General features: G+C 48.4%; 2 protein-coding genes and 2 pseudogenes across 2 annotated transcripts; all 4 read right to left on the bottom strand.

The window, feature by feature from the left end:
• Window positions 1-5,057: 5,057 nt before the first annotated feature.
• LOC123124332 (L-type lectin-domain containing receptor kinase IX.1) lies at window positions 5,058-9,583 on the bottom strand. Its single transcript, XM_044544965.1, has 3 exons — window positions 8,753-9,583; window positions 6,196-6,757; window positions 5,058-5,769 (listed from the first exon to the last, which is right to left on the bottom strand). The coding sequence occupies exons 1-3, from the start codon at window positions 9,537-9,539 to the stop codon at window positions 5,139-5,141; spliced, it is 1,980 nt and encodes a 659-aa protein (XP_044400900.1). The 5' UTR covers window positions 9,540-9,583; the 3' UTR covers window positions 5,058-5,138.
• Window positions 9,584-10,539: 956 nt separating this feature from the next.
• LOC123119431 (L-type lectin-domain containing receptor kinase IX.1) lies at window positions 10,540-17,317 on the bottom strand. Its single transcript, XM_044539236.1, has 3 exons — window positions 16,456-17,317; window positions 11,655-12,218; window positions 10,540-11,623 (listed from the first exon to the last, which is right to left on the bottom strand). Exons 1-3 carry the CDS (start codon window positions 17,282-17,284, stop codon window positions 10,998-11,000), a joined length of 2,019 nt encoding a protein of 672 aa, XP_044395171.1. The 5' UTR covers window positions 17,285-17,317; the 3' UTR covers window positions 10,540-10,997.
• A 912-nt stretch (window positions 17,318-18,229) lies between these two features.
• On the bottom strand, window positions 18,230-22,638 carry LOC123119430 (L-type lectin-domain containing receptor kinase IX.1-like; annotated as a pseudogene).
• Window positions 22,639-22,794: 156 nt separating this feature from the next.
• Window positions 22,795-25,523, bottom strand: LOC123119429 (L-type lectin-domain containing receptor kinase IX.1-like; annotated as a pseudogene).
• Window positions 25,524-26,913: the final 1,390 nt, after the last annotated feature.

Here is a 26,913-nt window from a genome sequence, read left to right as displayed (position 1 = left end):
TACATACACATATTTTTTTCGTAGCACATACATACAAACTTACAAAGTGGTTGGTACTTGAAAGTTTAGACGATCAATGCCCCTGCCCCTAACCCTCAGAAGGAGGACCTGGCTTCTCGTGCCGCTGGCGCTGGTAAGGGGACCCCCATCTCTGGAGTTTATTCCAATGTGCCTACTCGCCGGCAGTCTCCTTCCTTCTCTGGGATCGAGGACCTTCCAGCTTCCCCCTTGCGCTCCACCGAGCCCTCAACTAAGAAGAAGAAGAAGAAGAAGTCTTCGGTCCGGAAATTTTCGGCTAAGAGTCGGGCCTCCTCCACTTCCAAGCTGTCGGCGACGGGTCTGGCTCGGCGTCTGGACAAGGACCTGGGCTCCGTCTCGGGGTCTGGCCCTGGGCCGGCGTCGCCGATTCGGTGCTCCCCTGTGCTGCACTCTCCGGCATCCACGGCACGGAAGGGCCGGCGTGTGCGCGACTCTGGCGTCTCGGTGGCGGTGCGGGCGGAGCGGCGTGCCGCGGCCAAGGACCTCCCTCCTTCAGGTTCGTCTGCCCAACCATCTCTCCCTGCCTCCCCTGTTCGCCTTGTTTTACCAGCTCTGTCAGATGACCATTTGCCGCATATCATGTCTGATATTGGGGTGGCTGCGATACCGGGGATGAACTCCCCTTCTCACCTTCTTTCTGTCATTAGGGCCAATGAGGCAGCCCAGGCTGCCATTGCTAAGGCCGTTGAGGCCGCAAAAGGTGCTGGTCCAGCTGATGCTCAGGGCCAACCGGGGGGCTGGAGGCGACAAATGGTTGTGGCCAGGGGGCGTCCCAAGCGATCTAAGCCTTGTGGGGCTCCGCGCAGATCGAGTCTCCGTATTAAAAACCTTTCCTTCAAATGAGAGCTCTATTCTGGAATATTCGTGGTTTCGGTGCTAGGGGGCGCCGTGACCAGATTCATGACTTGGTTTGTGGTGAACATATTGACATTTTAGGACTGGTCGAAACGTTCAAGGAATCCGTTTCCCCTTCTGAACTCTCTGCGATAGCTGGGATGGATAGGTTTGATTGGCACCTTCTCCCCGCCTCGGGCCACTCTGGGGGAATCTTGATTGGGTCCAAGCGGGACGTTTTTTATTTCATTACTTTTGATCATGGCATCTTTTGGGCTAGCTGTGTGGTTCATCATCGTCAGCTCAACACTTTGTGGGAATTTATGGTGGTTTCTGGCCCTGCGGATCACACGCTTGCTCCTCTCTTTTTGGACGAACTATCGACTAAGATTGAAACATGTTCTATTCCTCTTCTAATTGGGGGCGATTTCAATTTGTTACGTTCTTCGGCCGACAAGAATAATCCTAATTTCTCCTGGCCTCTTGCCAATGCTTTTAATGATTTCATCAGTAACTGCGCGCTGCGTGAGCTCCCTAGGGTGGGGGCGCGTTTCACCTGGTCTAACCATCAATCCTCGCCTGTCCGGTCGGTGCTGGACAGGGTTTTTGTTTCTGTTCAGTGGGACTCGCTATTTCCTCGCGCGCTGCTTAAGGCTAGGCCTGCGGTGGGCTCTGATCATGTTCCCCTGATCCTGGATGCGGGTATCCTCTCTCTTGTTTCTCCCTCCCGTTTCCAGTTTGATGCTTCTTGGCTTGTTGTGGAGGGTTTTTGCGACATGGTAGCTTCTAAGATCACTAATCTTCTCTCCTCTCCTCACCGCTCCTTTGGCCCCTTGGATGATTGGCACAAGCTATCTTATGAGTTGCGTAAATTCTTAAGGGGGTGGTCTCGGAATAGGGCGGCTGAGTTGCGTAGAGACAAGGAGTCCCTCGAATCTCAAATCCGGGAGTTGGATCTATCTGCTGACACATCTGGGCTCTCACCTTCTCAGTGGGCTTCTCGCTACTCCCTGGAAGACGCTCTGCTGCTGCTCCACCAACAGTCAGAGATTTGCTGGCGCCAACGAGGTGCCCTTAACTGGACCTTAAAAGGGGATGCTATGACGCCCTATTTTTTTGCGATCGCGAATGGCAGACGCCGCAGGTGTTTCATTGACACTTTGTTGATTGACGGTGTTAGAGTTTCTGACCAGTCCCTCATTATGAATCACATTGTTAGTTTCTATTCTACTCTACTCGGCTCTAAGCCGGACCCTGGGCTTGGCCTTTGTCCCGACTTTTGGGGTGAGGGGTCTAAGATCTCTCCGGACGAAAATTCAGACCTGATGGTTCCCTTATCTGATGATGAGATTTGGCAGGTGATTAGCTCGGCTAACCCGCAGGCTGCTTCCGGCCCTGATGGTTTCTCGATCCCCTTCTTCAAAAAATTCTGGCCGCAGTTGCGGCCTCTCATTTGTTTGATCATCCAAGGGTTCTGGTTGGGTACGGTGGACATTTCTCGCCTTAACTACGTTGTCATTACCCTTATTCCTAAAGTCAAGGGCGCGGATTTGATCTCGCAATTTAGGCCAATCGCCCTTATTAATAACTTCGCCAAGTTTCCGGCTAAAGGGTTAGCCACTCGTCTCTCCCACATTGCCCACCGTACCATTAGCCCTTTCCAGTCGGCTTTCATCAAGGGTCGTTTCATTCTGGACGGGGTCCTCTGTTTGCATGAAATCGTTCATGATCTTAAGATTCGTAAGTCGAAAGCGGTGATTCTAAAATTAGACTTTGAGAAGGCCTATGACTCGGTGAGTTGGCATTTTCTGCGTAGAGTTTTATTGGCCAAAGGGTTCGAGGGGCCCCTCGTCCATAGGATTATGCAGTTGGTCTCGGGAGGCCACACTGCCATCAATGTTAATGGTCAGGTTAGCAAATTCTTTGCCAATGGTAGGGGCCTGAGGCAAGGCGATCCTGCCTCTCCCATCCTATTCAATTTCGTTGCAGATGCTTTATCTCGCCTCCTTTCTAGGGCGGCTGCCACTGGGCACATTACTCCGGTTTGCTCTAATATCATTCCCCATGGTCTCACCCATCTCCAATATGCGGACGACACTATTATTCTGGTCGAGATGAATGAGGCCTGCCTTGCCCACCTCAACTTTATTTTACTTTGCTTCGAGGCTATGTCGGGGCTTAAGATTAACTTTGCCAAGAGCGAAGTAGTTGTGACTGGTGTGGACGAGTCGGAAGCCGCGCGAGTGGCCCACCTTCTTAACTGTAAGCAGGGCTCCTGTCCGTTCAAATACTTGCGGTTGCCTATTTCCCCGGATGTGCCACATGCCAAAGATTTTGCCCCGATAGTCACTAAGGTGGGAAACAGGGTCCTTCCCTGGCGGGGTAGATATAATACGAACGCTGGTAAAGTGGAACTAATTAATGCTTGTCTCTCCTTCCTCCCCATGTTCCTTATGGGCTTCTTTCTCTTGTCGGCTAGGATTCATGCTGGTTTTGACAAACACCGTGGGGCGTTTTACTGGAATGCTGCGGACAACCGTCGCAAATATCGCTTCGTCAAATGGAAATTGATGTGCAGGCCCAAAAACCTTGGGGGGTTAGGGATTCTCAATACTTCCATCATGAACCAATGCTTGATGATTAAATGGTGGTGGAAGATTATGAGCGCTGAGGATCAACCCCTTTGGTTGTTGATCCTTAAGGCTAAATATTTCCCATCCTCAAGCCCGATGTTCGCTCTGCCGCGTGGTGGCTCTCAGTTTTGGAAGTCTCTGGTCAAAGTTAGACCTATTTTTCAATCTTTTGTTAAGTTTGTTGTTGGGGATGGTTCCTCTATTCGGTTTTGGCTTGATTGGTGGTGTGGAGATTCACCTCTCTCGGTGACCTTCCCTACCCTTTTCTCTTATTGCTCTGAACCTAATATTTCTATTGCGAAGCTTGCTTCCCAGAGGTGGAACCTGGCCTTCCGCCGTTCTCTGTCGCCTGTAGAGTTTGAAGATTGGCAACGTCTTACTGCCCTCTTCCCTACTCGACGGTCAGGGACTCGGTGCGCTGGCCGCTTTCTGCCTCTGGGCGGTTTTCTGTTAAGTCGCTCTATTCTAAGCTAGTTGGTGGCACACCTACCAGTCGTTTTTCCCAAGTTTGGAAGGCCCGTATTCCCCCTAAGATAAAAAATTTCTTGTGGCAAGCCTTTCGAGGCCGGCTACCCTCGGTTGATCAGATTCGTAAGAGAAACGGGCCGGGTTCCCAGTTTTGTGCTCTTTGTGATGAGGTGGAGGACTCAGATCATATCTTTTTTCACTGTCACCTGGCTAAACTTATTTGGAGTTGTGTGCGGGACTGGCTTCATGTGTCTTGGACCCCTGCCTCCTTTGCTGAGTTGCGCAGCCTGGCATCCAACCTTTCCGGTGTTTCTAGACGGATCTTTTGGGTGGGCTTGGGGGCTTCATGCTGGTCTCTGTGGACTACTAGGAACAAATTTACTATCGAGCACGTGTTTCCGGCTAAACCGGCTGACTGCTTATTTAAATCGTGTGCTTTCCTGCAGCAGTGAAAATCATTGACTAAAGCCGACGACCAAGAGGCGCTATCTATGCTGATCGACAAAATCCGGACCACGGCGTCTCAGTTATGCAGACAAGAGCACGTTGCTTGAGGGATTCTTTTGGGCCTGAGTTTTTAGCTTAGTTGGTTCCTTCTATTCCGTCCTGCGTGCTGTGTACTGGCGTGGGAGCCATGTACCATGACTTTATCCGCGTTGTCCTGCCCAGCGTTGGGGCTTGGGTGTGTTTGATACGTTTCGGTGATGCTGTTGCTACCTGCCTTATGGCTTTATTTATAAAGTCGGGCGTATGCCTTTTCTTAAAAAAAGCGTCCTAAAGGCCCAGATGGGGATGCAGTCTCGAGCTGAATGAATCGAGTCGGCCTCCACACGCTGTCGCTGGCCAATGATGAACTAAAAGAATCATCAACTGGCGGCAAGCGGTAGTTGTAATGGATAAGATTTCATGGAGAAGCAAGAAAGTGAGGAGGAAGAGAAAGAAGTGGTGCATATAGGGACATCAAGCCCAGAGCAAGAAACTGAGGAGGTAGAGGAAGAGTTTCTTTTGCAAATAAGGATCATCCGGCAATATACATGGGGTTTGTGCTGTAGATGCTCAATGGCGGCAACATTTTATTTCTGTATATACTTGTCTCTTCCTGCTCATGGGCCATATAGTACTAAGATTCTATAATAACTGGAGAATTTAACTAGTGTTCCCAGATCACCGGCCACTGATGCTGCTCAGCACAGAAGTCCCGGAACTCAAAGGATTAGTCGGTGGCCCGTAGGTCGCCACCGGCATTCTTGCCGGGAGGCTCGGCAATGGTGTTTCGAACCGCAACACATTCATCGCTTGCCTGATGGATGGCCGCATGCCACGGTCAGGGTGCGCGCACCAGAGCCCCACGACCATAACATGTTCAATCTCTCTGCCGTCGAACTCCCCTCTAAACCGCTCATCGGCAGCGTCTAGAATTGATCCTTTGCCATACAAGTCCCACACCCACTGCACCAGGTGGACGACGTCACCGTCTTCCTGGACTAGAGCTGGCCGCTGCCCAGAGGCTACCTCAAGGAGGACAATTCCAAAGCTGTACACATCCGACTCGACGCTCGCCCTGCCGGCCAGCAAGCTCTCCGGATCAATGTACCCCATCGTGCCGGCTATGCCGGTCGTGTGCGATCTCCGGCCGTCGTTGATGAGCCTTGCGAGCCCAAAGTCACCGAGTTTGGCGGTGAAGGACGCGTCCAACATGATGTTGCTTGGCTTGATGTCCCTGTGCACGACCCGCTGTTTTGTGTCTTGATGTAGGTATAGAAGCGCCGAACCTACACCGAGCACTATCTCATACCTGAAAAATGTTAAAAGTATCAGAGAAGTGAGGAATTGCATATAATTAAATTGTTGCAAAATTTGTTCAATGGTTAATTAACTAGCTACATACTCCCTCCATTTCTTTATGTAAGGTGTATTATTTTTCACACGGTGATCAAGACACATAATTATAAAGATGTTAGGACGAAATTACCCTTGGCAAATTCGTTGGTTAATGAAAAGTAAATCAATTAGTCCAGGAAATTACGAGATGCATGTAATCGAGGAAAGATAGTTTTCTTCTTTTTCTACAAGGAAAGATACAGCCAAACGAGATAAAGATACTTTTCTTTTTTCTGGAGGGCTAAATATGAGATTACGAGGAAATAGAAGAAATGCACCTTACATTGTAGATTCTTATCAAAAAACCAATACATCTTATATAAAGAAATGAAGTGAGTACCTAACAGGCCATGCCAGCACGCAGTCAGATCTGTACAAATGAGTATCGAGGCTGCCATTGTGCATCAGCTCGTAGACAAGGAGGAGCTCGTCACCGCCATGGCACCAACCGATAAGTTGCACAAGATTGCGGTGCCTAAGACGACTAATGATCTGCACCTCAGAGACGAACTCCTTCCAGCCCTGTCGAGAAGTCTCATAGACCCTCTTGACAGCCACTTCGTAGTTTATGTTGCTCATAAAACCTTGGTACACAGACCCAAAGCCTCCTCTCCCGAGCGCTCTATCATCAGAGAAATTGTCGGTCGCGGATGCAAGCTCGTTGTAAGAAAATCGTCGGGGGCCCTCAACTCCTTGGTCGAGTTCGTCGTCGACAAGTTCACCACGAAAGAATGTTGTCCCTAGTTTCAACGCTAGTTTGGTTTTCTTCATGGTATTGCGTCTTCGGCAGCGGGGTAAGAGAAAGGAAGCCGCTATGGAGAGAGAAAGTAGGAACACGACGGAAACAACAGACGCCAACACCGCTACTAGCTTTCTTCTATGCTTCGACCGAGACGCATGTGCTGGATGGAAAATATGGAGCAAATGATGAAAGGCATACATGTGGAAAATGTTATAGAGTTTCTTATAAGCTCCATAATAAAACCCCAAAAAGAAACATAGTAACAATTTAGGTATTTACAGTGCACCAAAAGACCTGAGTAGTATTCTACATACCGTACCAAACATGTTGAATTTCAAAGTTTCAACTTTATAAGTGGTTACCCATTTGGAGAAACAAAACAGAGAAATTTCTATGCACAGATCTCAATGCAAAAGAATGGACATTCTAGCCTGCTAGAGAGTGTACATGCATGGGAGCTCAATCACAACTTTCTCGATGTGCATATCAGCATATGGATAAATTAATACAAGACTAGCCAACAGAAAACAAATAGAAAAGAGAATACTGAATAAATGCGGGGATACAAAATGAGAACCCTGTATAAATGCATCGATAGAAAATGTGATAGGGATTTGGCTAGTAGTTTAGGTTCAAGGTTTTTTCCGCACAAGGGCAACATTCAAATGGATGGCGGTGCTTCATCTTCGGGCTGGTCTACGGGGCTTCGATCCCTGAGTTCGTCCATTGGAACGAAGACAACGGAGCTCCGGCGTATTTTCTTGTCATCTCCTTGTGGTGGTGATGTTAGGATCTCTCGTTGTACGTGCACGAGGCCGAGATTTGGTGTCAAGACATTCAGATCAATTCAAAGGTTAAATCGTAACAACTGCGGCTTCGGGACGCTAGTCCTTAGGGATCCATGAAGACTTTTCATCTGTCGTCGACAAGGTCAAGCCGGCTCGGGTAGGGAAGCGACACGTCGAGGAGTCGTTCTGTCAATGTTAGTGGTCAACTGATGGTGTTGAGTCATTCATATACGTTTTATTATGTTTGAGGTGCTTTTGACTCACTTTGACAAAATATAGGACATTTTTTTCATGTATAATTGTTAAAAACGTCTTACATTTTGTTACAGAGGCAGTACCTTTTAAGAAGTTTTAGAACATATCTGGATCTTTTTCCACACATAAAATGTGGTAGGGTGAAGGAACCTTTGGAGTAAGTTGATTGATTTTCAACATCTCACGATGAAAAAACTCAGTCCCCTCGTATTCTTAACTCCTATCTCATGTCTGTCCTGGCTATCCGCCTTGGCCCCTCCCCTCCATGGCAACCAACGTCCTAGAGGAGCTTATGTTGACGCGAAGCGTTTTCCTCTCGGGTGCCAGGCGACTGGAACCCTAGCCGTCGCCGAAAGAGGCCAACCTCCCGATGTTGTCCTCTTGGGTGCCAGGCTCAGGGGATTCTTCGGTCTTAATTGTAATTTTCTTTTTGGGCCGGTGTTGCTTTGTGCAAAGGCTAGTGATACATTGTCTTTTCGGTTTTGTTAGATCGATGTTTAACTGGCTTGTCTTATAATCTTAATGACATAAATGAGACACATGTTACCATGCATAAAGAAAGCTTTTGTTGCCATCTCCGTAGGTAATCCATATGGTGTGTCATCCTATTTACATGTGAGGTAACTTAACTATTTAAAAAAAATCAAATATTAGGCTGAACTTTAAGTGAATGTTTCGGCCCTTCTGCCGAACTGCAATCCGAAAACTAAATTTCATTGATTTTGGTTCTTGTTGAAATGTTTCTAAAACTTTAAAGGAACCCATACAACTTTGTTAACTAGTAGTCATACTTTCGACCTCGAGCAGTTTTAATATGGTCCCTCTTACCCTCATTTTTCATATCAGAGATAGTCACACTTTCGATCTCGAGTAGTTTTAGCATGGTCCCTCTTACCTTCACTTTTTATATCAGAGGTAATTACACTTTCGACATCGAGCAGTCTTAAAATTAGCCTTCGACAAAACTACAACTTTATTAACTAAGGTAACAAACTAAAGAATATCAAAGTTAAGATACATCTACCGAATCAAGCAAAAGCACCTCTTCTACCAACTTGTACGAGAAACAAAATCAGGGGATGTTAAAAGGTTCGAGTGAAAGCAGTCCTCACCGAGGTAGCATCCGTCTCCAGCCAGGAACCCGTCGCCAACCATCCCTGCCACGCACGCGCACCTGTGCCCCATCTCCCCGCTTGGTGTTTTCACACCGATGCACGTCGCGTTCGCCGCGCAACGCTCGCTGCCGCCGGTGCACGTGCCGTTGAGCCACCACCCCAGCTCTGCCAGCCCGTACTCCAGCGACACCGTCCCCTCCGCCGTGTCCACGATTACTGCGGAGGTCAGCACGTCATCGCACTGTTGCTTCTCGACCTTCTCCCACCGCAGAAACTGTTCCGCCGCGGTGGAAGCGACGCACACCACAGAGGTTTCGTTGCTGAGGCCGTCGCACTGCGCCGTGCGGAGCAGCCTGGACATGACGTCCACGGGCACGCTGCATCCAACGCCCACCGACGCGTTGATCTCCCTGCAGCCACCACGGAGGAACATCCAGGTGCGAGACGACACACCGTAGTTGCCCCCGGAGAGCTCCCTCCTGGCCTCGGGGACGCTGCGGCTGCATGACGGCGGGAGACCGACAACGACGGTGGAGGTGGTGGAGTTGAAGGCTATCACGCGGTACGTTGTGCCGTTCTTTCCTATGTATGGGAGGATCAGCGTGGATATGCTGGCGTCGCAGAACAGCGGGATGGGACAGCCGGCGGAGAAGCCAAAAGGGTAGGGGACGGCGGTGCTGCCGCACCGCCGGCTGCACTGGCTACCGCTGCCGGAAGCTGCGGCGGCCGAGTAGCTGGTTTCATGGGGAAGCAAGAAAATGAGGAAGAGGAAGAAGTGGTGCATATTGGATCTCTCGGTGCTAGAATGAGATGAGCACGGCAATGATGAAGTCAGTCTTCTATGCGAGTCTTGTAGCCACAAATTTACACCGATTTTTCCAGCTAGAAGTAGAAGGCGATCTTTCAGTTGATGAATAGTCGCCCTGTGTCCTTCTCAGAAATTTTAGACTAGGCTGGCAGAGTCAAGGTGACTTGGAGTTGGACTTCAGCAAGTTTGATAGACCGAAGAGCCGGCGGCGCCCACTGCCCGGCATCTTCTCCGGCAGACGGCAGCGGTGCCTTGAACAAACGCAACACATGGACGGGCAGTCGGGCAGCCTCCGGGTGCACATGATGGCCGGCAATGCCAATGCAGCAGCAGAACCGTCCCATGGACGCAAGTTGTGCGTCCAAAGATTCAGGGCATGCCAGAGATGAAATGACTCAGAGCTGCATATATATCTCGAATTCTCAGTCAAGCAAACCTGACGAAGAAGACTCATGAATACACAAAAGGAGACCTCCCTCCCATACGAAGGTAACACAGAACGAGAACTCAAGCTTAAATCATACCCTGCTCACACAGAATGGATCTTTCATTTTCATCCAAATCGAATGAGAAAGCAACCGGGTCATCATCGTCAATTGGTGCAGAACTGAAGATGCATGCATTCTTTTGATTTCTGAAGTAGCTCAAATTTTCTCAGAGGCTCGGAGCTTGGTTCAATCCAAGCATACATTAAACGTACAAAGTGATTTTGTTAGTACTTGGAAATTTTGAAACGATCCTAAAGGCCTAGATTGGCGCTGCAGTTGTCTCATCTGCTCGACTTTATCTCGAGCCGACCTCCATGCTGCCGCTGGGCACTGCAGAATCAAAAGAATCATCAACCGGCGGCAACCGGTGGTTATGGTGGATAAGGTTTCATGAGGAAGCAAGAAACAGACGAGGAAGAGGAAGAAGTGGTACATGGGTACATCAAGCCAGGTGCAAGAAAACTGAGGAGGAAGAGGAAGAGTTTCTTTGCAAACAAAGATGATCCGGCAATATATATACTCCCTTCGTTTTTATTTACTCTCCATATTAGATTTGACTGGAGTCAAAATTCATGGAGTCAAACTTCATGAAGTTTGAGCAAGTTTATAAAAAAATATAAACATTTACAATAATAAATCAATATGATGTGAAAGTATATTCAATACTGAATCTAATGATATTGATTTGTTATTGTATAAGTTAATACTTTTGTCTATAAATTTTGTCAAAATTTTACAAAGTTTGACTTTGACCAAAGTTAATATACCGAGTAAATTAAAACCGAGGGAGTCCATGGTGTTTTGCTCTGTAGATGTTCCAGAGCGGCAACAATTTATTTCTGCATACTTGTCTTCCCTCCTGCTTGTGGACGATTGATAACCGACATAAGGAACTAAGATTCTATAATAACTGGAAAATTTAACTACTGTTCTGGTGGAAACGTCATCACCGGCCATTGACACTGGTCATCAGCAAAGTTCCAAAACTCGAATGATTAGTCGGCGGCCCATAGGTCGCCACCGGCATCCTCGCCGGGAGACTTGGTAATGGCGCTTCGGACCGCAGCATGTTCACCACTTGCCTGATGGATGGTCGCATGCCACGGTCAGGGTGCGCGCACCAGAGCCCCGCGACCATAACACGCTCCATCTCCGTGCCGTCAAACTCCCCCCTAAGTCGCTTGTCGACAGCGCCAAAGATTGATCCTCTGCCATACAAGTCCCACACCCATTGGACCAGGTGGACGACATCACCGTCTTCCTGGACCAAAGCTGGTCGCCGCCCACATGCAACCTCGAGAAGGACGACCCCGAAGCTATACACGTCTGACTCGATGCTCGCCCTGCCGGCCAGCATGCTCTCTGGATCGATGTACCCCATCGTGCCAGCTATGCCGGTCGTGTGCGATCTCCGTCCGTCGTTGATGAGCCTCGCGAGCCCGAAGTCACCGAGCTTGGCTGTGAAGGAGGCGTCTAACATGATGTTGCTAGGCTTGATGTCCCTGTGCACCACACGTTGCTCCGCCTCTTGGTGCAGGTACAGAAGCGCCGAAGTGAGGAATATCAATGTAAGACTTGTTCAAATAGTTAATTAACTAGGCAACATACCTTATCAGCCATGTCAGCCCATGGTCGGATCTATACAAATGAGTGTCGAGGCTGCCATTGTGCATCAGGTCGTAGACGAGGAGAAGCTCGTCTCCACCGTGGCACCAGCCTATGAGCTGCACAAGGTTTCGATGCCTGAGCCGACTAATGATCCGCACCTCAGAGACGAACTCCTTCCAACCCTGTCGAGAGGTCTCAGACACCCTCTTGACAGCCACTTCACGGTCCATGTCACTAATAAACCCTTGATATACATACCCGAAGCCTCCTCTCCCGAGTGCCATGTCATTTGAAAAGTTATCAGTGGCGACGGCGAGCTCACTGTAGGAAAATCGCCGGGGGCCGCTGGCTCCTTGCTCTAGCTCGTCCTCCATGACTTCCCCATTGAAGAATATGGCTGCCTTTTTGGGTAGTTGTTTTGTTGTCTTCATCAGGGCATTGCGCCTTTTCCGGCCATAGATGAAGAAGAAGACAGTGATGCCAAGAGAAGATATCAAGCCAATAACTATGAATATTTGCCGCACCTTGGAGCTTGAGACAACATCATGAGGGGATCCACCTTCCATGAAAAGATGGGAACAAACAACATACATCAAAGTTAGGCTAAGGAGGGTTTACATTTTTTTACTATTGCAACTTATTTTGAGGAACCACGGCTTTGCTAAATCTAAGTCAGTTGAGATTTATGTCTAAACGCTCTGAGCCGACCGATAGATTCATATGATGAAATCAAGATTATAGATGAGGCGACTAGCACAATCCACTTTGCCACAAAGTTTTAAATAGAGGGTCATGGCAGATAGCGATCAACACTATAGTGTCGCTACATGGCTCTTTATCCCACTAAAATTGCTAAATTGTACATATGCTATTTGGCGGGGCCCTGCTACAAACACTGTAGGCTATTATAGCAAGGTATTTAAAGAATTTGCTTTGCCATGAGAAACTACAAAAAAAATGATAGTTAACATTTTTTTATTCTACCAACTAATTAAAATAGAGCACCTTAACATTAAAAGAAAAAACTCAAATAGAGTGCTACCGACTCATATATAAAACCTCTTCTACCAATTTGGTAATTAAGCAATCCCTCCGCAAAGAAATATAAGATGTAGAGGGAGTATAAGGTTATGCAAACCATACAAACACATTTCCTCAAAAGAAAAAACATACAAACACATGCACGGGAAACAAATTCAGGAGATGTTAAAAAGGTTCTGAATGAAAGTAGTCCTCACCGACGTAGCAACCGTCTCCAGCCAAGAACCCGTCGCCGTTCATCCCCGCCACGCACACGCACCGGTGCCCCACCGACCCACTCGGCGCATCTACGTCAGCGCACGTCGCCTCTGCCACGCACTGGCCGCCAGCCTCATCCCCGGCGCAGATGCCATTGACCCACCACCCCAGCTCCACCACCCCATACTCCAGCGACATGGTCTCCTCCGGCGTGTCCATGTATACCGCGGAGGTCTTCACATCGTCACAGCTTTGCTTCTCCACCTTCTCCCACCGCAGAAACTGGTCCGCCCTCGCTACGCTGGCATTCTGTACGTGCAGCGGAGGCGACACACAACACGGCAGTGGCCGAGGTGTCGTCGCTGCACTGTGCCGTGCGGAGCAGCCTGGACATGACGGCCGCCGGCACGCTGCATACGGACGTGTTGCTGCCGCAATGACCGCGGAGGAACAGCCCAGTGCGGGACGAGACTCCGTAGTTGGCGCCGAAGAGCGCCCTCCTGGCATCGGAGACGCTACGGCTGCACGAAGGCGGGAGGCCAACGACGATGGTGGAGGCGGTGGAGTTGAAGGACACGACATGGTCGCCGGAGAGCGAAGTAGTTTTGTAAATGTGTATGCTCCTCCGTGCAATTTCATTCAGTTAATCTAATGCCAAACCATTTTGGTATATATTTTCAGGAAAATCCATTCAATGTGTGCATGTACATTCATGAAATCTAATTCAGAATTTTCAGGAATTACCTTTTCTTAGTGGATTTTACACTGTAATCCTAATTGGATTTACAGTGTAATTCTTAGTGTATTTTAGTGGTTTTTTTACAGTGTAATTACATTGTTATTCTTAGTGGATCCTTAGTGGATTTGTACTGTAATTCTACTTGGATTTACAGTGTATTTTTTCACTGTACTTCTCAGTGGATTTACAATGTTTTTAGTGGTTTTACATTGTAATTTTTAGTGAATCTTCATTGTAATTCTTAGTGCTCTTGTAATGTAATTCTTTAGTTGATTTACAGTGTATTTCCTCAATGTATTTACACTGTAATTCTTAGTGCTTTAGAAAGGAATCTAATTCTTTTGTTTCAGCAGCAAGGTTCAATTCAGATCCTTATGTTCAACAGTTGAATCGTTTTCCTGTCACTTTGCAAGAAAGGAAGCATTATTTTGCAATGAATCGCATTGGCAGCCATGATGTTTGGTGCAAGTATGATTTTTCTTTTTCTCTTGTACCTTTCTTTTTTTTTTAGTTTGTTGCTGATTGTGTACTTCATCTTTTTTCATTTGTCATTGATTATTTCATTTATTTTCTTTTATCAGATACGAAGCTATTAGATATGATAGAGCATTCTGTTCGTATCGCTCTCTTGCATCCCTATGCCCAAATGGTCATGTAGATAAATTCTTGATTCTATGTTTCTGTTGATTTCTTTTCAACAAGTGTCATCCTTCTAAATCGAAGAAACATTTCTTTTTCATGATTTGTTACTGTTTTTTTTACTCTCTGTCTTTATAATTTCAGTTGTACTTCCCTATTGGTCTCGATGGTCGCTGGTTTTCGTTTGTCGTGTGTATCAAAGATAGAGCTTTTGTGTTTCTTGACTCAGCATTTGGAGAGAACTTAACGTAGCACAGAGATATCCGTGATGAGCTGGTAATTTTTCTGTAAGCTTTCGTGTATATTTCTGTGAGATTTTGTAGTTGTGTAACTTTCATGTACTACACAGATAGTTTTTAATGCTGCCCTCTCTGCTCTTGTGCATTTTTTCCATGTATTTTTAGTTTATTTCAGTTGTTTTCTCCTTTTATCTTAGTGGATTTACAGTGTAACTCTCATTGGACTTACACTGTAATTATTTTTAGTCCATTTTTACTGTGTAACTCTCTTTGGATTTGCACTGTAATTATCTTTAGTGCATTTTACAGTGTAACTGTCATTGGATTTACACTGTAATTATCTTTAGTGCATTTTAATGTGTAACTCTCATTGGATTTACACTATAATTATCTCTAGTGCAATTTAGAGTGTAACTTTCATTGGATCACTGTAACTCTCACTGGATTAGTGCATTTTACAGTGTAACTTTTATTGGATTTACATTGTAATTATCTTTAGTGCATTTTACAGTGTAACTCCCATTGGATTTACACTGTAACTATCTTAGTGGATTTTACAGTGTAACTCTCAATGGATTTACACTATAATTTATCTTAGTGGATTTTATAGTGTAATTATCATTGGATTTACACCGTAATTCTTAGTTGTTGTACTACGTGAATCTTAGTGCCATTGTACTGTATTCACCACTTTGTGCCTAGTGCATTTAGTGTTAGTTATTTCAGTGTAACAAGCACTTTAATTGTACTGATAGCTCCTCTTTATCGTCTACAGCACACCTAATTTTGTTTTCTACAGTAAATTAGTTTGGTATGCTTTCCTGATTTTTAGTTCCAAAACAGATTCATATTTCATTGGGCTTTGGGATGAGTATATCACTCCTATGATGCACAAACGAATTAATTTCGAAGAGTTTGATGTCTTGTACCCAGCTGTTCCTAAGCAAGAGAACCGGTATTATGTTTTTTTGCCTGACATGATTTTGATTAATTTTATATAGATTGTTTGTAGGCTTCTTTTCTTATTTTTTGTGTTCTTTGTAACTTTTCAGGCATGATTGTGGTGTCTTCGCTCTGAAGTATACGGAGATCTTCACACCAAGAACTCAGATGGCAAATCATTTGGATTATTGGTGGATTTACAGTGTCCTTTTTAGTGGATTTTACAGTTGCATCTTTAATGCATCTTGCACTGTATTCTTAGTGTTTAATCTTAGCAGTTTTTTAGTGCAAACATTTGAATCATTGGTGGATTTACAGTGTCATTTTAGTGGATTTTACAGTGTCATTTTAATGCATCTTACATTGTAATTCTTAGTGGGCATGGTAGAAATTATTGTGGTTTTTAGTGGATTTACACTGAATTTCTCAGTGGTAATATTATGGTAATATACTTCTTCGTCAATGTAATTATTAGGTGACATCATCTTGGAAAAGCTTTGGCTATATCGTTGTGCTTCTTTGATCTCCTCTTTTAGCTGCTCCCATGCATGTCCGGGTTGAAGTTGAAGCGTGGACCCATTAGTCTGTTTATAAAAGCGGGACAGAAAAGCAAACAGGGGACATGGGACATGGGACAGAGGGCATTTGTCATCCTTTGGTTGGCTGAAGAATATGGATGAAAGCTACTCCATCCGTCTAGGTGTGTAAGTCATCTTACATTGTGCACCGCGACCAAGGCGGAGAGGAAAACGAGAAAACTTAATGTCTTTTTGCTAATTAATAGCATTGCAACTAACCACTGCATGCCATATTTGATAGTCTCAAGTCATTGAAAGCATGCACGACCCACATCTCTTATTGGTTGATATGTCACAAAATAAGAAACAAGGAGGGAGCTAATGTATCGTGCCTAAGTGTTTTGGGATTATTTGGTTTTCGTAAAATGACTTATACACCTAGACGGAGGAAGCATTCACAGGTAAGAAGTCAAGACTCACCGAGGTAGCATCCGTCGCCGGCCAAGAAGCCGTCGCCCTCCATCCCCGCCACGCACCCGCACCGGTGCCCCAACTCCCCGCTAGGCGTTTTTACGTCGGTGCACGACGCGTTCGCCGCGCAACGCTCGCCCCCGCCGGCGCCGCACGTCCCGTTGAGCCACCAGCCGAGCTCGGCCACGCCGAACTCCAGCGTAGCCGTCCCCTCCGCCGTGAGCACGAACACCGTGGAGGTCAGCACGTCGTCGCACTTTTGCTTCTCGACCTTCTCCCACCGCAGAAACTGGCCATGCACCGCCGCGGTGGAGTTTGGCGCAGCGGAAGCGACGCACGCCACAGCGGCGGGCGAGGTGTCGTTGCTGATGCCGACGCACTGCGCCGTGCGGAGCAGCCTGGACATGACGCCCACGGGCACGCTGCATCCAGCGCCCGCCGACGCGTTGACCCCGCCGCAGCCGCCGCGGAGGAAAAGACCGGTGCGAGACGACACGCCGTAGTTGCCCCCGGAGAGCACCCTCCTGGCCTCGGGGACGCTGCGGCTGCACGACGGCGGGAGGCCGACAACGACGGTGGAGATGGTGGAGTTGAAGGCTATCACGCGGTACGTGGTGCCGTTCTCTCCTATGTATGGGAGGATCGGCGTGGATATGCTGGCGTCGCACCACAGGGCGATGGGGCAGCCGGGGGAGAATCCGAGAGGGTATGGGACGGTGGCACCGCCACACCGGCGGCTGCACCTGTCACCGCCGCCGGAAGCTGCGGCCGCGGAGTAGCTGGTTTCATGGGGAAGCAAGAAAACGAGGAGCAAGAGGAAGAGGAAGAAGTGCTGCATATTGGATCTCTAGGTGCTAGAACGAGATGGGCACGGCAGTCTTCTAGGCGAGTCTTGTAGGCTTGTAGCCACAAATTTACACCGATTTTTCTCAGCTAGAAGTAGAAGGCTATCTTTCAGTTGATGAATAGTCGCCCTTTGTCCCTCTCAGAAATTTCAGACTAGGCAGGCAGAGTCAAGGTGACTTGGACTTCAGCAAGGTTGATAGACCGAAGAGCCGGCGCCCACTGCCCGGCATCTTCTCCGGCAGACGGCAGCGGTGCCTTGAACAAACGCAACACATGGACGGGCAGTCGGGCAGCCTCCGGGTGCACATGATGGCCGGCCATGCCAATGCAGCAGCACAACCGTCCCATGGACGCAAGTTGTGTATCCTAAGATTCAGGGCATGCCAAAGATGACCCATGAATACACAAAATAAGAGCAAACTTAATAACCTGCTCACACAGAACGGATCGAATTTCATTCCCATGATCTCATCTGAATGGAATGAAAAAGCAGCCGTGTCATCATCGTCGATTGGTGCAGAACTGCAGATGCATGCATTCTTTTGATTTCTGAAGTAGCTCAAATTTTGTCCGAGCTTGGTTCAGTCCAAGCATACATTAAACGTCCAAAGTGATTTTATTAGTACTTGGAAATTTCTGAAACGATCTTACAGGCCCAGATCGGCCATGCAGTTGTCTCACCTAGTCAGACTTTGTCTCGCGCCAAATGAGTCGAGCCGGCCTCCATGCTGCCGCTGGGCACCGCAGAACCAAAAGAATCATCAACAGATAAGGTTTCATGAGGAAGCAAGCAACAGATAGGAAGAGGAAGAAGTGGTGCATAGGGACATCAAGCCAGGTGCAAGAAACTGAGAAGGAAGAGGAAGAGTTTCTTTGCAAACAAAGATGATCTGGCAATATACATGGTGTTTGCTCCGTAGATGCTCAGCGGCGGCAACATTTTATTCATGCATACTTGTCTCCTATTGATCGTGGACAATTGATAACCGACACGAGGAACTAAGATTCTATAATTACTGAAGAATTTAACTATTGTTCTGGTGGGAACGCCATCACCGGCCACTGACGCTGCTCAGCGCCAAAGTTCCGGAACTCGAATGATTAGTCGGTGGCCCATAGGTCGCTACCGGCATCCTATCCGGGAGGCTTGGTAATGGCGCTTCAGACCGCAGCACGTTCAACGCTTGCCTGATGGATGGACGCATCGCACGGTCAGGGTGCGCACACCAGAGCCCCACGACCATAACACGCTCCATCTCCCTGCTGTCAAACTCCCCCTTAAGTCGCTCGTCGGTGGCATCTAGAATTGATCCTTTGCCATACAAGTCCCACACCCACTGCACCAGGTGGACGACGTCACCGTCTTCCTGGACTAGAGCTGGCCGCTGCCCAGAGGCTACCTCAAGGAGGACAATTCCAAAGCTGTACACATCCGACTCGACGCTCGCCCTGCCGGCCAGCAAGCTCTCCGGATCGATGTACCCCATCGTGCCGGCTATGCCGGTCGTGTGCGATTTCCGGCCGTCATTGATGAGCCTGGCGAGCCCAAAGTCACCGAGTTTGGCGATGAAGGAGGCGTCTAGCATAATGTTGCTAGGCTTGATGTCCCTGTGCACCACGCGTTGCTCCGTCTCTTGGTGCAGATATAGAAGCGCCGAACCTACACCGAGCACTATCTCATATCTGAAATGTTAAAAGTATCAAAGAGAAGTGAGGAATTGCGCATATAAATTGTTGTAAGATTTGTTTGAATGCTTAATTAACTAGCAACATACCTAGCAGGCCATGTCAGCATGCAGTCAGATCTATACAAATGAGAATCGAGGCTGCCATTGTGCATAAGCTCATAAGACGAGGAGGAGCTCGTCGCCGCCGTGGCACCAACCAATGAGCTGCACAAGGTTCCGGTGCCTGAGCCGACTAATGATCCGCACCTCGGAGATGAACTCCTTCCAACCCTGCCGGGAGGTCTCAGAAACCCTCTTGACAGCCACTTCCCGTTTCATGTTGCTCATAAACCCTCGGTAGACAGACCCGAAGCCTCCTCTCCCTAGCGCCCTATCATCAGAGAAGTTGTCGGTGGCGATGGTGAGCTCATGGTAGGAAAATGGCCGGGGTCCATTGGCTCCTTGCTCTAGCTCCTTCTCTACGAGTTCGCCATCGAAGTGTGTTACTGCCTTTTTTGGGATCTGATTGGTTGTCTTCGTCGTGGCATTGCGCCTTCTCCCCGGTGTACGAGGAAGAGGGAAAAGATGCCGAGAGAAAGCACGAACGCGCCAAATACGCTGACTAGCAGTGTTAGTTTTCGGCGCTTTGAGCTTGAGACACCACGCAGGGATGCACCTTCTCCATGAAAAGATGGGAACAAACAATAGCAGACGTCAAAGTTAAGCTTCTAAACTGTACTGTAGTTTTTCTACCATTGCAAATTAATTTGGAGGAATGGTTTCACTACATTTTAATCACTTGAGATTTTGTTATATCGAAATCCTATTCCTCGCCCGAATCCATCCGATGTTGGAGATTCATACAGGGATGGGCAACACCAAGATCAGATGAGACGGCTAGCTAGCATCATCAGCTCAGATGTAAGGAACTCTTATTAACAGTGATAGTGTTATATACTGGGGAAATAACGATTAATAGCGGCGTACTAGTTACTACAACTAAAGAAATCGTATATAGTTCCACTTCTCTTCTACCAACTCAGACTCATATAAAAGACCTTCTACCATTTCAGTAAGTCAAAAGCTTACGCAACAGATGTTTCAGACGCTCAGCAGCGGAAACCATACTCTGTTGGTTGATGACAGACTTCCCCGATGATGTAGCCCGAATGCCCGATACGTCGGGAATACTAAGGCCCTGTTCGGAGGACCTCCCCTCCACAACTCCACTCCCAGAGCGGGTGGAGTTACTGTTGAAAATTATGGAGCTGCTGTTTCCTGGCTCCGCAGCTGCGGGGATTTCGCGGAGCTGCCGGAATTCCGAACAGGCTCTAAATCTACAGAATCTATAAATCTAACAAAAATATGCGGACTATTCTGTTGGGATTAACCACGATGTAGTGGTTTTCCTTGTCCGGCACGGACTAGATAGTGATAGCAGTCACCGATTTAACATTGGATTAGTAATAGGACTCGGACTAGTTTAGGACTAGCAGCTTAGCTCCTTTAAATATCCATGTACCCCTACGTTGTAATATTAACCCAGATCAAAAAGAAATAAAGTATTAGGTGCGACACGCACCTATTGCTATCCATCAGCGTCTCGTATTTGTTTCGTGTGTGTGCGTGAGTTCCCGGCGAGATCAATCGATCAAGTACGTCTAGCTAGCTTCCACAGATTCGATCCACCTGCCTGAGTGCCTACTTGGTTGCAACGTACGTGCGTGTGTTGGTCAAAAGTATCGACCGGCTAGAACACATCAAGCAGCCGGGTTGTGCACGTGTGTCACCTTGACGGAAAGTACTCGTCGACGTCGGGACCAGTGCCAACATATTCAATACTCATATATTCAAACATGTATGGGAAACGAAATCAGGGGATGTTAAAAAGGTTCAGGTGAAAGCAGTGCTCACCGACGTAGCATCCGTCTCCAGGCAAGAACCCGTCGCCGTCCATTCCTGCCACGCACGTGCACCGGTGCCCCACCGACCCGCTCGGCGTATTTACATCGGAGCACGTCGCGTTCGCCGCGCAACCCCCGCCGCCGCCGACGCACGTGCCGTTGAGCCACCACGCCAGCTCCGCCACCTCGTTGGCCAGCGGCAGCACCCCATCCACCATGTCCAGACACACCCCCGACGCCAGCACGTCATTGCAGCTTGCCTTCTCCACGTCTTCCCACCGCAGGAACTGCCTGTACGCCAACCCGGCGGAGGCGTTCGGCGCAACGGAGGCGACACACTTCACGGAGGCATCGCTGCCGTCGCACCGCGCTGTGTCGAGCAGCCTCGAAATGACGCCCGCGGGTATGATGCAGCTGGATGCCGACGCGTTGTGGCACCCTCGGACGGAGAGCATGGTGCGCGCGGAGACGCCGTAATTGGCGCCCGAGAGCGCCCTCCTGACATCTGGGACGCTGCGGATGCACGACACAGGGAGGCTGACCATGACGGTGGAGATGGTGGAGTTGAAGGAGACAACGCGGTACGATGTGCCGCTGCCTCCTCCTGTGTATGGGAGGGTCGGCGAGGTGTCGGCGTCGCATGACAGGGCGATGGGGCAGCCGTCGGAGAAGCCGAAGGGGTAGGGGACGGTGGTGTCGCCGCACCAGCGGTTACACGAGGCGGCGGCTGCTGTGCCGGAGAGGATTTCATGGGGAAGCAAGAAAATGAGGAGGAAGAGGAAGAAGGGGTGCATCTTCGATCTCTTGGTGCTAGAACAAGATGAGCACGGTATTGATGAAGTCAGTCTTCTAGGCATGTCCCGTAGCCACAAATTTACACCGATTTTTCTCAGTCAGAAGTGGAAGGAGATCTTTCAGTTCATGAATAGTCGCCCTGTGTACTTTTGAGAAATCTCAGACCAAGGCAGGCAGAGAGCTGGAATGACTTGGACTTCAACAAGTTTGGCTTCGGCTCCGGCAGCAGCGTCTAAACGAGCGCAGCACATCGACGGGCAGTGTCCGGGTCATTAAGGAGAACAACATAAGTGCCATATCGAAAAACCATTCTGATCCATTTATGCCATCTGACAAAAACCTCTAGCACCCAGGATATCGAAAATGGTATTGTGTTAAATCAAGTCAAACGCTTTTTCAAAATCTAATTTGAGTACTATAATTTCATTTCTTTGACTGGTGGCACCAATGAAGGTATTCAAAGGCCGAGGCAAGACCGTCTTGAATTGATCTTGACTTCAAGAACCCAAATTTGTTTATATGTGCCAGATTTAGAGCGACTTTTTGGAACCTATAAGCCAGCAGCTTTGCTGTGATCTTAATAGAACGGTTAAGAAGAGAAACGGGTTTGAACGAAGCAAGGTAATGAGGAGGAAGAGAAGGAAGTGATGCAAACCAATCTCTCGGTTCTAGAATGAGATGGGCACAACACTGATAAAGTCAGTCCTCTAGGCGAGTCTTGTAGCCACAAAATTATACAGATTTTTCTCATCTAGAAGGAGAAGGCGATTTTTCAGTTCATGAATAGTCACACTGTGTCCTTTTCAGAAATTGAGACCGAAGAGCTGGCAGATAGAGACAGGGAGTGACTTGGACTTCAGGAAGTTTGACAGACCGAAGAGCTCAGGCAATCTCCGCGTGCACATCAATAGCCAGCCATGCCAATGTGCAATGCAGCAGCAGAATTGCCCTACCGACCCAAGTAGCTGCATCCTAAAATTCAGGGCATGCCAGAGATGAAATGAACTCCAAGCTGCACCTCGAATTCTCGATCGAGCAAGCATGATAAAGATTCATCATGAATACTCGAAACTAAACAAGAAGGCAACTCCCTTTTGAAAAATAAATAAATAAAGAAGGCAGCAACAACTCATACATGCACACAGAACGGATTGAATTTCATTTCCATCTGAATTGAATGGCAAAGCGACTGTGTCGTCGTGGTCAACTAAATGGTGGGAGATCCTAGATGCAGATGCATGCATTATTTTGAAAGTAGCTCAAATTTTGTTTGAAAGTAGCTCAAATTTTGTTAGAGCTTGGTTCAGTCCAAGCATACATTAATCTTATACTCCCTCCGTTTCAAATTACTCGTCGCAGAAATTGATGTATCTAGAACTAAAATATATCTAGATACATCCATACTTGCGACAAGTAATTTGGAACGGAGGGAGTAGTACATACGAAGTGACTTTTTTGTTACAAGCAGGTAAATGAAAATTTCTGAAACGATCCTAAAGGCCCAGATCGGGGATGCACTTGTCTTGTCTACTCGACTTTGCCTCGAGTAGAATGAGTCATGCTGGAGTCCACGCTGCCGCCGCCGCGGTTGACCACGGAAGAACCGAAAGATTCATCAACCTCTGGCCGCATCATATATGTCGCCACCGGCATCTTCGCCGGGAGGCTCGGCAGCGGCGCCTCCAACCGCAGCACGCTGACGGCCTGCCTGATGGACGGCCTCAGGCCAGGGTCGGGGTGCCCGCACCAGAGCCCAACCACCATGACGCGCTCCATCTCTTTCTCGTCGAACTTGCCATCCAGTCGGGCGTCGGCTGCCTCCAGGATGGCACCTCTGCCATATGACTCCCATACCCACTGCAACAGGTGGACAACTCCTCCGCCATCATCGTCACGGACTACCGCCGGCGTCCGGCCACATGCCATCTCGACTAGGACAACGCCGAAGCTGTACACGTCGGACTCCACACTGGCCGTGCCCACAAACACGCACTTCGGGTCCATGTACCCAAGCGTCCCAGCTGCGCCTGTCGTGAACGAGCCTTGACCATCGCGGACGAACCTGGCGAGCCCGAAGTCACCGAGCTTGGCGTTGAAGGACGCGTCCAGCATGATGTTGCTCGGCTTGACGTCCCTGTGCACGACGCGCTGCTCCACGTCCTCGTGCAGGTACAGCAGCCCGGAGCCAAGGCCAAGTGCGACCCCATATCTGACTGCCCATGGCAGCAGGTGGTCCGGCTTGTACAGGTGAGCGTCCAGGCTGCCATTGGGCATCAGCTCGTAGACGAGGAGAAAATCATCGTCGTCGCCTCCATAGAACCATCCAACAAGCGGCACGAGGTTCCGGTGCCGGAGCCTGCTAATGATCTTTACCTCCGAGACAAACTCCTTCCAGCCCTGGCGAGAGGTCTTGGACACTTTCTTCACGGCGATATGAAGGTTCGTGTCATGGAGGAATCCCCGGTACACGGACCCGAAGCCTCCTTCGCCTAGCTTGTTCCTGCCGGAGAAGCCGTCTGTGGCGGGCACAAGCTCATCGTATGTGAATCGCCTTGGCCCTGTCCCTTCCTCGAGCTCGCCTTGATATATGCTTTTGCCACGGAAGTACTCTTTCAGCGGCTCTGATGTCACGGACACCCCGGCCGCTGCCATCCTTCTTCGCCACCAGTTAAACAGGAACCGAACCAATAGGCCGATCATAAAGAGTACGAGCACCACGGCGCCGATAATAAGACACACGATGATAGCCACCTTTCGCCGTTTTCTCCTACGCTCCAGCTCTTGGGCTTTCATCTCCTTCTCATAACTCTCGCTATACCGGTGCCTGTTCAGCCGCACCGTGGACGGCCTGTCGGCAAGGATGGCGCAACCCAAGTAGCAGCTGTACCCCTTGATGGCGCCGCCGCTGTTGTTTGGAAACAATCGCGGCAGCTGGTCGGTGTAGTAGGAGAGGCAGCGTGTGCACTCGCTCGCCAGCAGGTCCCTAGTACACTGCACCACCGCCCGCACCCACTGTGTGTCGGTGAACTGCTGCGTGCCCTCGGCGATCCGCTCGTCTGCTTGGCCGGCCTTCACCATGAGCCGATTAACCAACTCGAATCTCATGCGGCTCATGCCAGCCGTGTCTACAACGTACCCTTCGAGTGGGATCAACGGGTCGTACCAAGTTCAATCCACCACGTAGGGCGCGACGGCAAGGTTGGTGATGGAGAGGTCGGCGACGGAGAAGGAGGACTCACTGGAGTACCGAAGGGTGCAGGCGTTGTAGACGGCGTGAACCCTTCGGTACCCTTCGGTGCCCTTGGGTGCGCGGGTGAGGCAGTCTTGGCACTCCTCGTCGGTGTCTCCAGCATAGCACATGAAGAGGCCGAAGACCTCGTCGTCTGCCGCCCCTAGCCTGCCGTTGAAGAAGCCGCCGGCGTTGGCGGCGGCCATAGGGATGGACGACAGAAGCCGATCGAGGCTCACGTGGTACTGGCTCCCGTCGCTGTAGTTGCCAGCAGTGGAGCACGAGATCACGGATGGCCGCAGGGGCTGAATCATCTCGTCGCTGACGGCATGGGCGTCAAAAAGTGGGCGGGCGACGACGGCGGTTAGGAGTAGGAGTAGCATCAGAAGACGAACGCATGAAGGTGAAGCCATGGCCAGCCAGCGCTAGTGGTGACCTTGGTGAGTGGTGCTCCACACAATCACACGAGAGACTCCTTGATAAAGCTACAGGTACTCCTGTATACGCAGAGAGCAGCCATGCTACGGTCGTAGCAGTCTCAGTCTGACGGAGAATGAGCCCGCTCCATGTTCAATACTCCACTGGCTTGTGATATTCCTCATATTTTCGGGATTGGCTACATGGTCGGTCAACTTTGGTGGGCAATAGGAAACTAGTATAAATCATCTGCCTACGCATCAAGTGATTGGTTACAATTATTGCAGGACAAGGAATTGGTCAAGACTTGGCACTACAAAGTACTCCCTCCGTTTGGAATTACTTGTCTCGAAAATGGATGTAAGTTGGACTTGGCTATTCGAGGGATTTATGTCCCGATTTAGATGAAGATTGCTGGAAAAGTGGAAAGAGAACTCGGGCTATATGGGGCCTTTTAGTCAAAAAGAAAATAAACTATGGATTTGTTTATCATATGATGCAATAAATCGGCTAAATAGAAGTTTGCAATAAACTATGGATATGTGCATCATACGACGCAGAGGAGGCTGGGAGGGCTTTCTCTCTTCCATCATAAAGAAGTGAAAATGTGAAATAGAAACAAAACCAGATTTGGAGGTTAATGAGATATAGATAAATTCCGTTGACTAAACTTTGAATTATCCTGGCCAGAGCAATAGCAAAACAAAAATCGTTCTGAGGTCGACAAGGGGGATGCCTACCGCGTGTGATATTCAACTCAGAAAGCGACTATGGCCATGTCACATCCTACATTTCATTTAAAATTAAAATAAGCTCCTATAGCTAGCTTCAATCGGCTATCCAGTCACTGTCAAGGGGTAGAGACTGGATCTAAGTGCTTTCGTGGATCATATGAGCCAAATGGGCAGGTGGCCGCATCCTTCTAGACAGAGACTAAAATGTTTAGTTAAGTGGCTTTGCACTTTAATAGCATGCACTGCATTCGTGAATTTTCTAAAACTCCAATATGCCTTGGCCGGATAGTGATACTTTGTGGACTCAACTACCAGGTAAAAGTAAATACTTTGCTCAACTTATACCTTTGTTTGACCCACCTTATAGTTCTTTTTTTTTACTTGAGCATAGGCCTCCCATGTTTTCATCTAGTATTATACTCTTTCCGTTCCTAAATATAAGTCTTTTTAGAGATTTCAAATGGACTACCACATACGGATGTATATAGACATATTTTATAGTGTAAATTCACTCATTTTGCTCCGTATGTAGTCATTTATTGAAATCTCTAGAAAAACAAATACACCCTCCATTTTTATAGACAAGGTCATTATGGAATATACATTTTGCATCTATACAAGGCCACCAACAGTAATCGAGGCAAAATTAATGATATTTTCTCGTACTAACAACCTGTTTAATACTTGCATGCATGCAGTCATAATGACAGTCAGCTACTTCCTCCGCTCAATTTCTTTACATGCATGCGGAGTATTAATGACCCCAGTAAATAAGAAGAAAAGTTGACTTATAAAGCGGGCATTAAATTTTACAAGTTTGTGGAGTATTTAGTAACGGAGGGAGTATATCAGTTTAAAAAGAAGGTACGGGGATT

Source organism: Triticum aestivum, chromosome 5D (genome assembly GCF_018294505.1).
Source record: "Triticum aestivum cultivar Chinese Spring chromosome 5D, IWGSC CS RefSeq v2.1, whole genome shotgun sequence".
Lineage (NCBI taxonomy): Eukaryota > Viridiplantae > Streptophyta > Magnoliopsida > Poales > Poaceae > Triticum > Triticum aestivum.
This window is presented reverse-complemented; position numbering and strand designations above follow the sequence as displayed.